The following is a 15,014-nucleotide window of genomic DNA, read 5'->3' on the forward strand; positions in this document are numbered from 1 at the left end:
TTTCTCCTCACCCATTGAGTCACCACGAGTCTTTCTCCTTCTTGTGCTGTCCTCTGATATGTAGTGCCTAAAACTGTCCAGACCCACCACCCTTCCCTTTTATGAATACCCAAAACTAAAACACTTCTAGCCACTCTTACAGAGGGTTTGGTAAGATTTACCGGAGTGTTTATCACAGGACTCTGTGCACTGTCTACAGAGCTCCTTCACCTCGACTCCTCCTCATTGACTGGAATGGTGCATGGAGAGAGCCGTTTCTTCTGCGTACCTTCAGTTCTAGTGGCATCGCCAGTCTCTATAACATGGCATTTTAACAGCTTTAGTCCCAGTACTGAGGCAAGGCTACATACATAGACTCTCTTAAAGAAAAAAAAAGCACGAAAGAAAATCTGAGTCAGCTGTGTATCTAGGTCAAGAACAGGGCCAGCTCTAAGCAGTGCAGGACTCTCTTGGATGAGAAGCAGTTGGTCTGTCATCTGTTCTTCCATCCTGTGTTATTGATAATTTGTTATGGGGCAAAACCTGGGCTGTGCTAGAAAGGAGGGAGGGAAGAAAGCCTTGGGAAGGAGCACCCGCTGAACCGCGGAGGAATGGCAGTGCAAGCTTAATGTGTGCTTCATGAGACGCTCTGCCTGTCTGTCTTTTCAAGGTGGCGACATTCGTGAGGAGTCTTCATATAAAGTCATCGTCGTACCAACTGCCAAAGAAAAGTGCCCTCGATGTTGGAAGCACACCGCCGAGACTGCAGATACTCTCTGTCCTCGGTGTGCAGAGGTCATTGGTGCAAAATAGCATTCTGATGTTAACAGCTCCCTGAGAAGAACCCTCCTCAGTGCTGACTGCGGGTGAATGATTAGAACCCTAGAAAGAAATCCAAGGTTTAGGTAAGGACTGGAAGAGTAAATGGTAAAAGAGAAAGATGGGGTAAAAGAATATTAAAAGAAGTATTTCCTGTAACATACACACACAAACATACATGGAAATACATATATGAAGATATACATGTATACAGAGCAGACAGACACACACTCTCACACTCATGATGGACTTCTTCAGAGTCAGGCACTGAATATGGTTACTTTCAGTGTGGCCAGACAAAATATAAATGTTTTATATTGTATTGAAACTTTTTTGACTCAGTATTTAAGTTCTATAATGTCTGAAAATAAAGGCATTCTGAGAAACTCCCAACTGGCGATGATGTAGAAGTTATGGATTATGAAGAGTGTGTAACTTTGCAGGGGAGTGGAAGTCGTGTGCCCACACATGGTTAAGGGGTCAGTTCATTCTGCCCACTAGCAAACATCAAGTTTCTAAGGCAGCAGGATTTTGGAACGTACTGCGAAGATCATCATCAAACTTATTCAAGAGGGGAAAAAATCTCTGTCTTATATGTATGAATGTCGAGAAAATAACATAAAAGCTGAACATTTATTTCACTAATATACACAAGTTCACAATAGTGAATAGACACAGAAAGTAATGGTGTATACAGAATTCACTACTCACAATACATTGACAGTAGACAGTAGAGCATTTTGTGAGCAATCCAATACTGGACTGATCTTTCAAGGATGGCTAATCTAAGCAGAATCTAGCTGCCTCGTAAACCCATCCCTGTGAGGTGAGAGGGCTTTCACTATTGCTGTAGTGCACTGTAAGAATACTTGTTTATTCATGAAATGGTCCATAGCAACTTCTAAGTGAATGCTGTAATCAATGTAAGCTTATTGTTACTAAGTCTTAGTTTGCTATGATTTTAAATCATAAATAATCATATTTAAAAAGCTATTTAAATGCAGCAGGCTTCACACCGTAGATGACCTTTTGTGTCTCTTGGCTAAAGTGGAAAGCCTGGGGCTATGTAATGTACCGTTCTATCTACATTATCCCGGCTCCTCCACGTCTACATCTAAGCACAGCCTGGGGTAGAGAAGTTAGGATTATCTGAACACTTTCATTAGCAGGGTAAAAAAAGTATGTAATTGTAAGGGAGAGAGGGGGGTATCTAGGGAAACACTACTGGTTAAGGGCATATGCCATGCCCTTGTTGCAGGGACACCAGCCCCATTAGAACCTAATTCCTTTATTTGTGGCACTTTGTTGTTAGAGAATGGATACATAAATGTTAAATTTTCTTTATCATATTTATTTTAAAAGCCCTTAGTAATGTAGTAGAATATTTTACTGCCTTTATTAAACTCAGGATTTAGTTTTTAAATTCTATGTGTATTACATTTTTGGATGACAGATCTAACTTAGAGACTTAATTTATGTTTTAATTCTCTTATGTGATCTACCAGAGTAAATATAGCCAGTTTTATCCTCAAAAAACAAGTAATGGGATTAGAGTAAAAGGACCATTAGCAGTGCCCACTCTCTCCAGCTTCTTCCAGAGTACTCGGCCCTGGGAGAACGGGCCTCCTAGGACCCTGGAAAGGGCGGTATTCATGTTAGTCAAGCTGTGCTTACAGGATCGCAGCATGCAGCTGGCTGCTCCTCACAGCCACCTGGGCAACACCGAAACATTTCTCTTAGTGAAATCCGACTGCTAACAGCGTTAGTTTTAGCCAGCCACGATCTTAGATCTGACTTTTTAATGGAAAAGAATTCACATTTGTGTATGTTCAGGTTCAGATTTTTACTGGGTGTCCCTGAAGGACATTTTCAACCTTCACAATGGTGGAGTTGCCTTCTTCCCTATATTGGAATGATTACTGTGACAGCTGTGACCATGGCAGTCACCACAGTTATGGCTACATTCCAGAGATAGTCTCACCGCAGTAAGTACTTGCTGGTCAGCAGAGCCAAGCACCGTGGCCAGCCTGGGGCAGGTGGGTCTGACTCACACATGTGTTTAGCGCTTGGCCTGCACTAGGCACTACAGGCTACAGAACTGGCTGCAGTTTGTCCTCTCCACCCAGTTGTGAGGTAGGTTTGCTAAGGCTGTCACAGCCCAAAGCATGTTCTCTGTCCTTCTCCTAGGACAGGCAACATATTTTGAACACTTGGAAGAAAAATAAAGTTGGACTTTAAATATTTTAGAATCTTTGCTTTGTTCTTTTTTTTTTTTTTAACATGAAGTTTTACAAGATAATACATTTTTTACAATTACCTGATGTGGATACAATTCTGGAACTTGACAAAATAAAGAGTAAATCTTAATTTACATTATAATTGATTTTGATGCATTGTTCACATCTCTGATTCCCAATTCTGGCAAGTACAGCAGGCCTGGGGTCCTTCTCCAGGTCGCTTCTGGGATCTCAAAGCCATTTCTCCTCTGATGGCAGCAGCACCCCAGGGCAGGAAGCAGTCAGCACCCAGAGCCCTGCCAGTGGCTTCCTGGTGCAGGGCCAAACATAAGGACATCTCTGCATGCTCTAAAGGGTGGGCTGAGTCTCTAGCATGCTGATGGGAGCTGGATGAACACCTAATCTCCACAGGAGTCATCTGGATATGAACTGGAATACTACAGTAAGAATGAAATCTGCAAATTATAATCAGTTACAATACAAAGTTTAACAATAAAGTTACTTATTTGAATGAAAAAAAACAGTAAAGCATCTGTAATTATAGCTCAGTTAATGTATTTTATCTTCAGTCTCAACTGAAGAAATGGAACTTAGCCAGGATTGCATTTTTTAAAAGTAATATATTTATTTATTATACAAAAAAGCAAAACAAAACAAAAAAAACCTCCAAAAAGTTCCAGATCTTGGTGTGTAAAGTGACATGCAGTGACTGATGTGGTCGCAGGACTTTGGACGACTGTCATGAAGTAGCCATGGCTTCCACAGCTTCGATGAGGTGTAAGACGAGGCTGTACTGCCCGTGCTTCTCCGGCAGGAGCTCTATTACTTTGTGCACTAGTTTAGCTGTTGTGGCGATTGGCACATCAGTGTTCTGAAGATCCTGGGTGTTCTGCGAATGGGACACAAAAGTCCTTTAGTTTCATGCAGTCAAACGGTAATTGTGACTGCCTTAAGCTTTATTATGAAAGTTCTCCCACTAAAGACATTCCACTGAAGGAAGGTCACCCACGAGGCCTTCTGCTTCTGCACTCACCATTGCCTTCAGCCAGGTGCAGAGTGTGGGTGGGAGTCTGGCCAGCAGCTCCATGCCTTCTTTTGTCTGGGTGTGGAAAAGTGCATGTGCCAGCCTCTGCCCTGTCAACACGAGCAGCTGAGACGCCAGAACTTCTTTGTCATGAACTTGCAGAATGGCCTGAGGATGATCAGGAGAGAAATAATCCAGTAAGAGCTACTCAGCCTGTCCCCTGGAGGCTGTCAGTGGAGAGCTGTTTCAGCTCTCATAATGACCCAAGGATCTTTGCTCATCAGCTATTTTTTTTGTTTGTTACCTAAGTTTTCAATTCAGTATGACAATATCTTATCTTCAAGTGAAAGGGATCATCCTAGCCTCACCTTCGTCATTCTTGCTGGCGAGTGGATGCCTACCCGCTCTTACTCACTGCGGACAAGGCCTGGCAGGCACACTGGCTCTAGCCTTGGACTTTGCCAAGCTGGTTCCCATCTCAGAACCTTTGCACTCTGCTCTTCCATCTGAGGCACTGTTCCTTCAGCTCTTTGAGTGGCTAGTTGCTTCCTCCCCTTGAGGTCAGTTCAGCTATCACTTTCTTCCACCCACTGAGGCTCCTATTTAGCCTATGGCTCTGCTCACTTTTGTCTCTTGATACAGAATCGTCTGTGCTTTTCTGCTCCTCCAGTTCCACAGGCAGCCTTACTCCTATATGAACCTGGCACCAAGCACAGCTCTGGCTACAGCTTTCTATTCTTCTGTTGTTTACTCTGAGACTGGGTCTCGTTCAGCCCAAGCTGGCTTACATAGATAGGATGACCTTAATATTGTTATCCTGCCTCTACACCCCAAATGCATGCACCACAATATCCAACTCTTAACATTCGTTTACTGCTCCCTTCAGCTGTCTGTTTTATAGCCTGAGCCCCAAGAATGACATCACAGGTCATTCTTACCTCCTCTCCTAAGAGGTCAGCTCCATAGTTGTACAGCTCTCCCACATAATGCCTTCGAATGACATCTTCGCTCACTTGAAGGTGATGAGCTAAATCCACAGCCAGAACTGGCCAGTTTTGGTCTTTCCAGTGAGTGGTTGCCGCCTCTTCGGAGGGTTCTTTGTCCTTGGTGACAGAATGCTGGGCCTGGACAGCTGCACTGACAACTTTCAGTAAGAACTTGAAGACAGGAAGCACAGCACTGACTTGTCAGTCCTTTTCATTTACAGCAACCCAGTGCCTGCTGTATAACCCGGTTGCCCGAGTGCAAGCCCAAGAGTTCGTGTGAGTGGAAGAACTGACTGCAGAGCTGCTGTCCTCCCCATACTCAGTGCTATGGAGTATGCCAGGCTGCCCCCATACACACAACTTTGTGTCAACCAGAGATACTCCATTAAAATTAATTTTTTAAAAAATTTATTTGACCTTTTGAGACAGGGTTACTCTGTCCTGGAGCTCATTCTATAGGCCAGACTGGCCTCAAACTCAGAGATCTGCCTGCCTCTGCCTCTCAAGTGCTAGGATTAAAGGTGTGCACCACCACCACCACCACCTGGCCTTTTAATTTTTAAAGTGTGTGTGTGTGTGTGTGTGTGTGCACGCCACAGCAACAATGTGGAGGTGTCAACTCTTTCTGCCATGAGGGTCCTGGAGGTTCAACTAAGGTCACTAAGTGCCTTTGCCTGCTGGGCCATCCCACTGACTCTAAAGTTACTTCGATAGCAGTAAAGAAACATACATTAAGGAAACTAGCTCTTGGTGGTTTTTTTTTTTTTTTTTTTTTTTAAAGACAGCTATACTTGTGCTCTGTTATCTCCTCTAAGAAGTAAGAACAAAATCCAGTATTTGACTTACCTGTTGTCTTACAGAAATGAAATTTGGATCCATTTCCCCACTAGGTAATAACTGAATTGAAGTTAAGTCTTTGAAAAATGCATTCTTTCCCTAAAAAGAGAAAGATCAAAAAAACAAGAACAAAAAAACACTGGTGATTACGGACTAGTAGAGCCTAAGGGAGAGATCTGAAACATGAAAGCACTTTAGCACGAGTAATTCATAGTTGATCTTCATGGTGTTCCCTCATCTAACTTGGTACCTAGTGCCAGCACCTGAGCTGCAGCCGCCTCCACTCATCTAGCACTCCTCCCCTGGACTGTGGCCTGCTGACCGCCAGCAAACATGATTAGACAGGTGGCAGCCAGTCATATTCCAGACTGGGCTCCGAACAACTGTTGCTTCTGCCTTGGTGTGCCACTCACTCCCTGAGAGGTCCCGGTGGTCAAGTGAGTCATCCCACAGACACAGCTACATCCTCCTCCCCAGTCTAGTTGACCCTTTACCCAAGACCTCCATGAAGCAACCTCGATAGTGTGCACTAGTGCACAAAGGGTGGCATGAATTACTCAAGCCAGGGACCTCAAGGGAAAGCAAACTGAAGTCAAGGCAGCAAGGAGTGAGGGTCTCCAGATGTGTTCTAGATACAAACTCCTTAGGGCACTGAACAGAAGCACACTCATTAGATGCATGAGTGAGTCTGGATGTATCTAGGGAGAATATGCAGAATGAGAAGGATGTCATGAGTAAATTAGAAGAATGGAACTAGGTAGGGGATAAGGACGGGACTCAGTGCATCATATCTCACAAACCGCTAAAGAACTGAAGACATAGAACCCCATGTACCTGTTAGCCAACAACTCTGAAACCCTCTGGGGTCTCACCTTGCTATCAAAAAGAGCGAGAGGCTTCACACTCTTAAGAGAAAAGCGCATGGCTGCATACAGGATGGAGCACAGGATGGAATGATGCTCCACCAGTGGGTAGTGGATAGGCTTCTGCTCGAGCGCCAGTTCCACTATAGAGATGGGGCCCTCCACGGACAGCCAGGCATCCTCAGTGTCCAGGACCGGCATCTGCATTTCATCCCTGCTAATGTCAGCCTGTGGAAGTTGAGAATAGAAGACTCTGTCAGGAGCTGGAGAATAGGAACTGCAAACGGCAATATCCCAAAGTGCAAACTCAGCCTGTATTCCCTATTTATAACAAAAACCACAAAAATAATTCAGAGAGAGGGGGAAAGGGAGGGGGAGAGAAAGGAAGAGAAAGAATATCACTTTTAAGGCTAAAGTCAAAATATACAATAATAATGTTGTACAATAAATATGATAAATAAACCCATCATGTCATTTAAGCTCAATGATTTTCAGATTATTTAATATCTAAAGAGCCACTCGAATGAGCGTGTAGGGGGAAACACATGCTCTGTGTGTGTGTGTGTGTAGTCTCACTTCAAGGCCCTGGCTAGCCTTCTATCCCAGCCTCCCAAGAGGGGATTCCAGGCATGCCCCACCGTGCACACGCCTTTTACCTCCAGTGAGGTCTGGAGAAGGTCCAGGCAGGATCCGAGGAAGGACGTCACTGCTGTGTCACTCATCCCCACATCCTGTTCTCAGAAAGGAACATTATGACCCCATCAAAACTTCTGTACTATTAGAGAAACGAGACTTCAGCACGTCCACTTGCCTGCTTTTCTATACTGAATACAATCTGAAGTCATTAGTTCCTGCCAGAGGGTTTGGTAGCATCGATCAATTTGATATTAGCCTTTAGTGTGATACTAGTGATATTAGTGTTATTACTTTCAATCTTAATGTCTGGTGAGGGTGTGCCTCAGTGGTTGGGCATATACTTAGCATATGTAAGACTCTGGATTCAGTCTGTAGCACCACCAAAGGGCAGGGGGAGAGATTGTGCACAGTAACTACAGATCCTTCAATTTGCTAAGGCACTTGCTAGTCAACTAACCATGGGATATGGTAAGATATACAACCATGGTTCAACATGTTCTAAGTTCTGAAGAAACAACCTGGGCTGCTGGTTTCATGGCATCCTGAAGGCACTGAACTGAATTATCTGAATAAAACTAGAATTCCCTATTTGACAACCAAATACCAAATTCACATTTTTGGCAAGAAATAGTTCCCATTGACCCCTCCTACAGGCCTGTGTGAGGGGTTACTGCATTTCTGGATAATCTTTTTTTTTTTTTTTGGTTTTTCGAGACAGGGTTTCTCTGTGGCTTTAGAGCCTGTCCTGGAACTAGCTCTTGTAGACCAGGCTGGTCTCGAACTCACAGAGATCCGCCTGCCTCTGCCTCCCGAGTGCTGGGATTAAAGGCGTGCGCCACCACCGCCCGGTTGGATAATCTTTTTAAAGTCAACAATCACTCGATTCCTCACACCTTCAAAGTACATAACTCAGAGTGTGTGCGTGCGTACTTGCACACATACAAACTTAACTCTAGCCACACTGCCAGTCTGGGAATAAGATTCCCCTAAGTTCGATATGTGTGTCTCACATTTCTGGAGATATGTAAGAACACGTCACAGTTTGGAGGGAACATACTGATGGGCAGTCGCAGTGTCCGTGATCAGAATCTCAACTGAGGTCGGTGGTTATTCATTCTAGGTATAATCTGCCTGCAAGTGAGGTCAGATGTCTCTACTATAAGATGCTGGTGCAGAGGAGACCCAGGCAGAGATGGCAATTTGCTGCTTTCAGTCCAGAGTCCAAAGACAAACGAACCTTAAGACTTACACATACTAGCTGCCAATCTAGACAGGGAAACTGAGGGACCAGAGATCACAACTATTTCCTTAATGCAGAGCTCTCCATCTCTGTTCTCTCCACAGAGGTCATCTCAATAGTGGAAATCAAAGTTCACTCATACAGTAAGATATGCAGAGCACAGGTTTAACAGGGAGACTCACCCTTCGGCATAACCTATCCTTTGGAGACTTCCCAACCTGAAACAAAGTATAATAATTAACAATTTAAACTAAAAGGCATTGGAACCGTACAGAAAATAAAAAGCAACCAGCAACCAGAATTACAGCTACAATATATATGCCAGTAATTAACCATTGGCAGGCTACCAACAATTGTGGTATATCTATATCTATATATCACAAAATATCACACAGAGCTCACGAATAATTATTTTCAAAAGCAAATTCTTGGGCTGGAGAGATGGCTCAGCAATTAAGAGCACTTGCCACTCTTATAGAGGACCTAGGTTCAATTCCCTGCACCCATATGGTGGCTTACAACCATCTGTAAACCCAGTTCTAGGGGCTTCAACAGGCATGTACGTGGTACAAATACATGCATGTAGGCAAAACAATCATACAAATAAAGTAAAATAAATCAAAATAATTTCCTCCTCCCCTAGTTAAATGTGTGTTTTTAAACCAATAAGTAAAATTTCTTGCTGGGCAAGGGAGAGTGGTACACAGGGGAAACTTGAGAACACTTGAGACTGTTTCTCCTAGAGACATCAGAAAAGCTACGCCCATGAAGTCTCACCAGCACTGCTGTCTAAACATGAGCTGAACAAGGACGTCACAACAGACGTGCTAACGTGGAAGAGGGAGAGCTCATGCGGCCTCAACACGGACAAAGAGCTATGGACAACTAAGGAATAATCTGAGTAGGAGAAGTAGCTTCCCCAGAAAAGAGCACACCAATTGGTTATCCAATACTACACAATAGTCAGCTCTGAAAACATAAACAGGTTGGACTCATATGTTTAAGAGTATATGTGTATATATGTAACAATGATCAAAGAAAAAGTGGTCATGAATTTGAAAGACAGCGAGAATGTGTGTGCATGGGAGGAGCTGGAAGGAAAAAAAGAAAGGGGGTTAATGATGTGTAATTTTCTTATAATCTCAAATATATACATGTATACACATACACAGACACACAGACACACACACACACACACAAAATGCTAGCCCTCAGAAGTACATTTAAGCCAGCAGGACTAAACCACACTATCGGACAACCAGAAACAGTCTGTCAACTGTCCACACACCCCAGTGTGAACAATCTTTCTAATATCAATAAATTAAGGGAACTAGTTAAGTATGAGACAATTAACATCACCTCACCTTATCCATCAAGTAGGTGGCAGCAGAAAACCTTTTAACTAAGAATGTATTCCACATCATCAACGCGATACCTAGACAGCAAATGAAACAAGAACAGAGCGCTACAGATGCGACTTCAGACATGGGACTCTCGTCCCCAAGTTTATTTATATATTACTTCTTGCATTGTATACAGAAATTTCATATTTATTTATTTATTTATTTATTTATTTATTTATTTGGTATACAATATTCTGCCTCTGTGTATGCCTGCAGGCCAGACGAAGGCACCAGACCCCATTACAGATGTTTGTGAGCCACCATATGGTTGCTGGGAATTGAACTCAGGAGCTTTGGAAGAGCAGGCAATGCTCTTAACCTCTGAGCCATCTCCCCAGCCCCAGAATTTTCATTTTTAATAAAAGAATAAGTGAACAGAGGAGTATAGCTTTAAGCATAAGTATAAAACTCGTATCACAAGGAAAAAATATCATCATCATCATCATCATCATCATCATCACATCACACAGCCGCCAGAAAGATTTTGAGGGTTTGCTTGCTTGCTTTGGTGTGCTGGGGGCTGTGCAGGGGGCTGTGCAAGGGGCTGTGCAGGGGGCTGTGCAGGGGGGCAGTGCTGGGGTGGGACACAGGGCCTCGCACATGCTCAGCTACTGCTACAGATTAGCACTCCTGGCTCTCAAGCTTTGGTGAGAGTCTGAAACAAAGGGAGCACACACTGGCTGAGACAGTGACGTGGGTGTGGGAAGACCTCCGGGGAAACGTCTGTTAACATGATACCTGCTGGTCTCCCAGCACATCTCAGAAATTCATCATTAAAGACAGGCACACATTATTGAGGACAGATTCATTCTTATGTAAAAAAATTAAAATAACGAAATATTAAAAGTCCATCAAGGTAGCCAGATGTGGTGGTTCATGCCCGTAATGCTAGCCTTTGTGAGGGTCAGGAGCTCAAGGGTGGCCTGGGCAACAAGAGGCCTTACTGCATGAGGAAAACAACCAACCACTCCCCAAAAGACAAAAAAGTACTTTAGAACATTAAAAATATTTAAAGAACTCAACTGAGTAAACGAGACCAAAACCTGAGCATTTCTTTACATAGCAAAGCAGCTGGCAACCAGCAGCAGTGCTCCACAGTCCTGGAAGGAAGCAGTTACAGGGGCTGCTAGGGCAAGAGCCAGAAGCTGGTGGAGGATGTCAGCTTGACAATTCATGTCCTATCATGGCAGGAGCTCCATGAGTCCATGAGGGCTTAACATCTGCTACTCACCATTTTGAACATGTGCATTAAGAATGTGCTTCAAGTGTTCTATGGACCTAACCAGAAAGCGCGCTTCCTTAGACAGGAGAGAGAGAGAAAAAAAAGATAAAGGTTATTTGACATCAATGAAAACCTTTTAAGATTTCCTTTTCTTTATGTGTGTGTCTGTGGTGAGTGAATGCTGTGTGTGAGCTGGAGGAGGCTATCAGATCCCCTGAAGCTAGAGTTACAGGCACGTGTGAGCATCCAGACTAGTGTGCTGAGAACTCAACTCAGGTCCTCTGAAGCAAGCAACCTTAGCCACCAAGCCACCCCTCCAGCCCCCACTGAATTTTCTTACTAAATTTTACTAAATTTATTAAAGAATTCTTACTAAATTTTCTGCATAAATTTACTTAAGAATTTGGAAAAGGTGCTAGAGAGATGGTTCAGTGATTAAGAGCACCGTTGCTCTTACAGAGGACCCACATGATGGCTTACGATTATCTATATAATCTCCGAGGGTCCTGGGCACACATTTAGTACACAGACATACATGAAAGAGGAAGAGGAGGAAAAGGAAGACGCAGCAGCACCATTACCACCGCCAAAGCAGCAGCCGCTGGGTATAGTGGTGCACACCTTTAATCTTAGAACTCAGGAAGCAGAGGCAGGTGGATCTCTGTGAGTTTGAAGCCAGCCTGGTCTACACAGTGAGTTGCAGGACAGCCAAGGCAACACAGTTAGACCCTGCTTCAAAAACAAACAAGTAAGCAAATAAAAAGAAATTGATAGAAGCAGAAAGACCATGAATTCTAGACCACAAAGGCGAAAAATGGAATTCCAGGCTAAGCTATATAGCTAAACCCTGATTCAAACAAACAAGAAGGAGGGAAAAGAAAATAAAACACAAAGATATCTGTAAATTAGGTAAAAAAATAACTTTTGATGAGATAACTTCAATCATTTCATTATCTAATTAATGATTAATTTCTAGATACACCCCAGGTCATGCTGACAGGGAGATTCACGTTCTCTGCAGTCTCTATATCACACAATTGTTCTCTACATGCAATACTTGAATTTCACAGGCATGAAAACTTAGTTTCTTTTTGCAAACAATCATTATGCAACAATCTGGAGCAGCTACTATGCATAAAACTTATTTAAGGTCCCGGGAAAACCACAGTGAACAAAATGGACCCAAATCCTGGTCTTTACTGAGGGTAGAGTCTAGTGAGGGAGCTAGACAATAAATATGAAAGCAAGCACATCAGAGTGTCAGGAGCAAATGGTAAGGAGAGAGGAACTAGAGCAAGGGACCAGGAAATGTCAGAGGGAAGGCTTAAAAGCCATCTGTGTTATCACAAAGGCTGATATCCTCACATTCACATGTTAGCATGTAATGCTCACAAAATCATCCAGATGTTGGCTAAAACCTTCTGAAGCCCCCATCACTACTGTCCCACCCATGGTGATACTGCAAAGTCTCCAAATATAATTCAATTTAAAATTAAAGGTAGATGTAGGTATAGTGTTGAAGTTGGGATGGGGTGAGATGTGTTAACAAGAAAACCACACAAACAAGACAGCCATTATTCAAACCATCCTAGGAGAGGCCAATGATTACACTGATGGGGCCACTTTCTCTACTCCTCAAGATGACTGCTACCATAGAATATTCTCATTTAGGAAGAAATTGAGACAGTGGGCTCAGGGATGTTTCCCAAGGTCATGCCAGCTGTATGCTGTAACTAGGATTAGCTGGAAGAATTGGCAACTGGGCACAAAGGCAGCTGAGCCAACTCTGTGAGCAGAACCAAATACTGTAATGTTCCCTTCCTCTTTCTCTTAGCACAGGACTATACTGCCTGCCACCAGTCGGGTCAGGAACACGGGCTCTCTCCTTACCTGAAGCTGTGTGCTTTGTCCTTGTCCTCAGTGAGCTCTAACAAGTATAGTTTTGATTTCCTCCTGCATTTCTGCGTGAAATGGCACCAACCTAACACTACGTGCCATCTTGGTAAAGTCAAAGTCAAAGTCCTGATGGCAGCCTTGTGTCTGATGGCTGTAGTGTCTATGGTCACCACTTTTCTTACATTTGGATAAGGACGATAACCCAGGAACAGCCCTACTATGTACGCTGCCTCTTAGCTCGCCGACAAGGCCTCATTTCCCACATCCTTAGGGTCACAATCTTTCTGTGGGCACTTTGGTCTGGAAGTACCCTCAGAGTGGCTCCAGGCTTGGCTTTGGATCCCAACTGAACGGCTGATGTACGACTGGCCACCAAATCTATTACTCCACCCACTCAGCCATTTAAGGAGGGCATCAATCCTTCAGGCTCGACACCAAGATGAAACAAGACATGAGAGCATCTTGTAGCAATTTCCTTTGCCACCTCCTTCACTCAAGCCTCCCTCATAAAAATTCTTGTAAATGACTCCTCTGGAACCTGAAATTTTTTTTGAGGTCTTTATCTTGGGCTGCATTCAAAGGTGAATTGACTCACACTGCTACAATAGGACATCCTTCCTCCCCCTAATAAAGGTTCTTTAATATGTAATGGTGTTATGTATTAAGAGAATACACTAAGAGTCATTTAAATAATAGACTTGTCCTTGCTAACTTAACCGAACCCTGGTGCCAGGATGGGAATCCTGTTCATATTCCCCCATCACCTTCTCGCTGAGTCCCCACAGCAAAGTACTAATTATGGCCAGTCTTCAACCATGTTTCTAGTCAATGAAAAAGGGAAGGCTAGGAACTAGAAATGAGGATCAAACTCCTAGATCTGAATGAAGCACCACTGAGATCACTTAAGAACACAGCTGGCCACTGCTGTGCACATTGCTCACTACTCAGGAAAGCCACAAGTTCAATGCTAGTAAAGGTAACTTAACAAGATCCTGTCTCCAGGAAATAATAAGTTTAAAGGGGCTGAGGCTATAGCTCAGCGTTCAGGTGCTGCCTAGCAACCATGAAGCTATAGGTTCAACACTTAGTACTGCCACACACATACATACAAGGCAATGTGTGAAAAGCACTAGCACAGCTACTAGTACAGGCACAAGGTAAAAAGCAAATGTTTAGTGAGCTCCAGGACAAGCCTGGCCCGGGGACACGTGTGCAGACACAATCAGCAGACGGAGAGGGACGCACCTCTGGGTTCTTTATTCCACTGAACAACTACTCCCAGCAGCAATGTGCATGCAGCACACGAGCTCAAGGCTACACGGGAACTGCTCATAGGCTAAACGCAGCAAGTCTGAAAGACACAGAGGGCAACAGCATCGTAGGAACAATGGACGTGGCTACGTCACTGCACCCCTGGAATCCCGTAGTGCTCGTTATGTGGGGTGTCACCTGTATGGCTCCTAGGTCTATCTGCACCTCTGGCACCTCAAGGAAACTTCGCGCAATACCTTCTTTGGGTTCATCTGGGTTTTCTGGATCTCTTTCTTGGTGGGCACATTTCAACAGTTCAGGGCTGAGGTCCTGTTTAAATATCCACTTGGCTACACTGTCTGCAACACCACCTACAGGTATAAGATAAGAAAGAAAACGAAATACGGTAAAAATCTGAGTAGCAATGTATTAAATGGAGCCAAATACAGAGTATGCCGGATATTCCCTCAAGACCAGAGATACACACCACATTCAGCTGTGAATCAACCGAAGCTGATACCGAAGAGCATGAGACTCATAGCAGTGTTAATACACACCATCCAACTTGGGAGGGCAAACAAGACAACTAATATCTGGGGCACACTTCTACACTGAGAACAA

The 15,014-nt window shown here is 43.7% G+C and overlaps 2 protein-coding genes across 2 annotated transcripts in view; one reads left to right on the forward strand and one right to left on the reverse strand.

The window, feature by feature from the left end:
* Iars2 (isoleucyl-tRNA synthetase 2, mitochondrial) overlaps positions 1-1,191 on the forward strand; it is a 37,447-nt gene extending 36,256 nt beyond the window's left edge. The window contains exon 23 of the mRNA XM_038349686.2: positions 650-1,191. Coding sequence (XP_038205614.1) covers positions 650-792 — 143 coding nt within the window. The 3' untranslated portion in view covers positions 793-1,191. The remainder of the gene's footprint in view (positions 1-649) is intronic.
* Positions 1,192-1,412: 221 nt separating this feature from the next.
* The window catches only part of Rab3gap2 (RAB3 GTPase activating non-catalytic protein subunit 2), a 79,860-nt gene continuing 66,258 nt past the window's right edge, over positions 1,413-15,014 (reverse strand). The window contains 12 exon segments of the mRNA XM_038349687.2: positions 1,413-3,924; positions 4,069-4,227; positions 4,998-5,216; positions 5,892-5,981; positions 6,755-6,973; positions 7,402-7,476; positions 8,804-8,839; positions 9,986-10,056; positions 11,256-11,322; positions 14,388-14,446; positions 14,449-14,493; positions 14,651-14,764. Coding sequence (XP_038205615.1) covers positions 3,775-3,924; positions 4,069-4,227; positions 4,998-5,216; positions 5,892-5,981; positions 6,755-6,973; positions 7,402-7,476; positions 8,804-8,839; positions 9,986-10,056; positions 11,256-11,322; positions 14,388-14,446; positions 14,449-14,493; positions 14,651-14,764 — 1,304 coding nt within the window. The 3' untranslated portion in view covers positions 1,413-3,774.

Source organism: Arvicola amphibius, chromosome 12, assembly GCF_903992535.2.
Source record: "Arvicola amphibius chromosome 12, mArvAmp1.2, whole genome shotgun sequence".
Lineage (NCBI taxonomy): Eukaryota > Metazoa > Chordata > Mammalia > Rodentia > Cricetidae > Arvicola > Arvicola amphibius.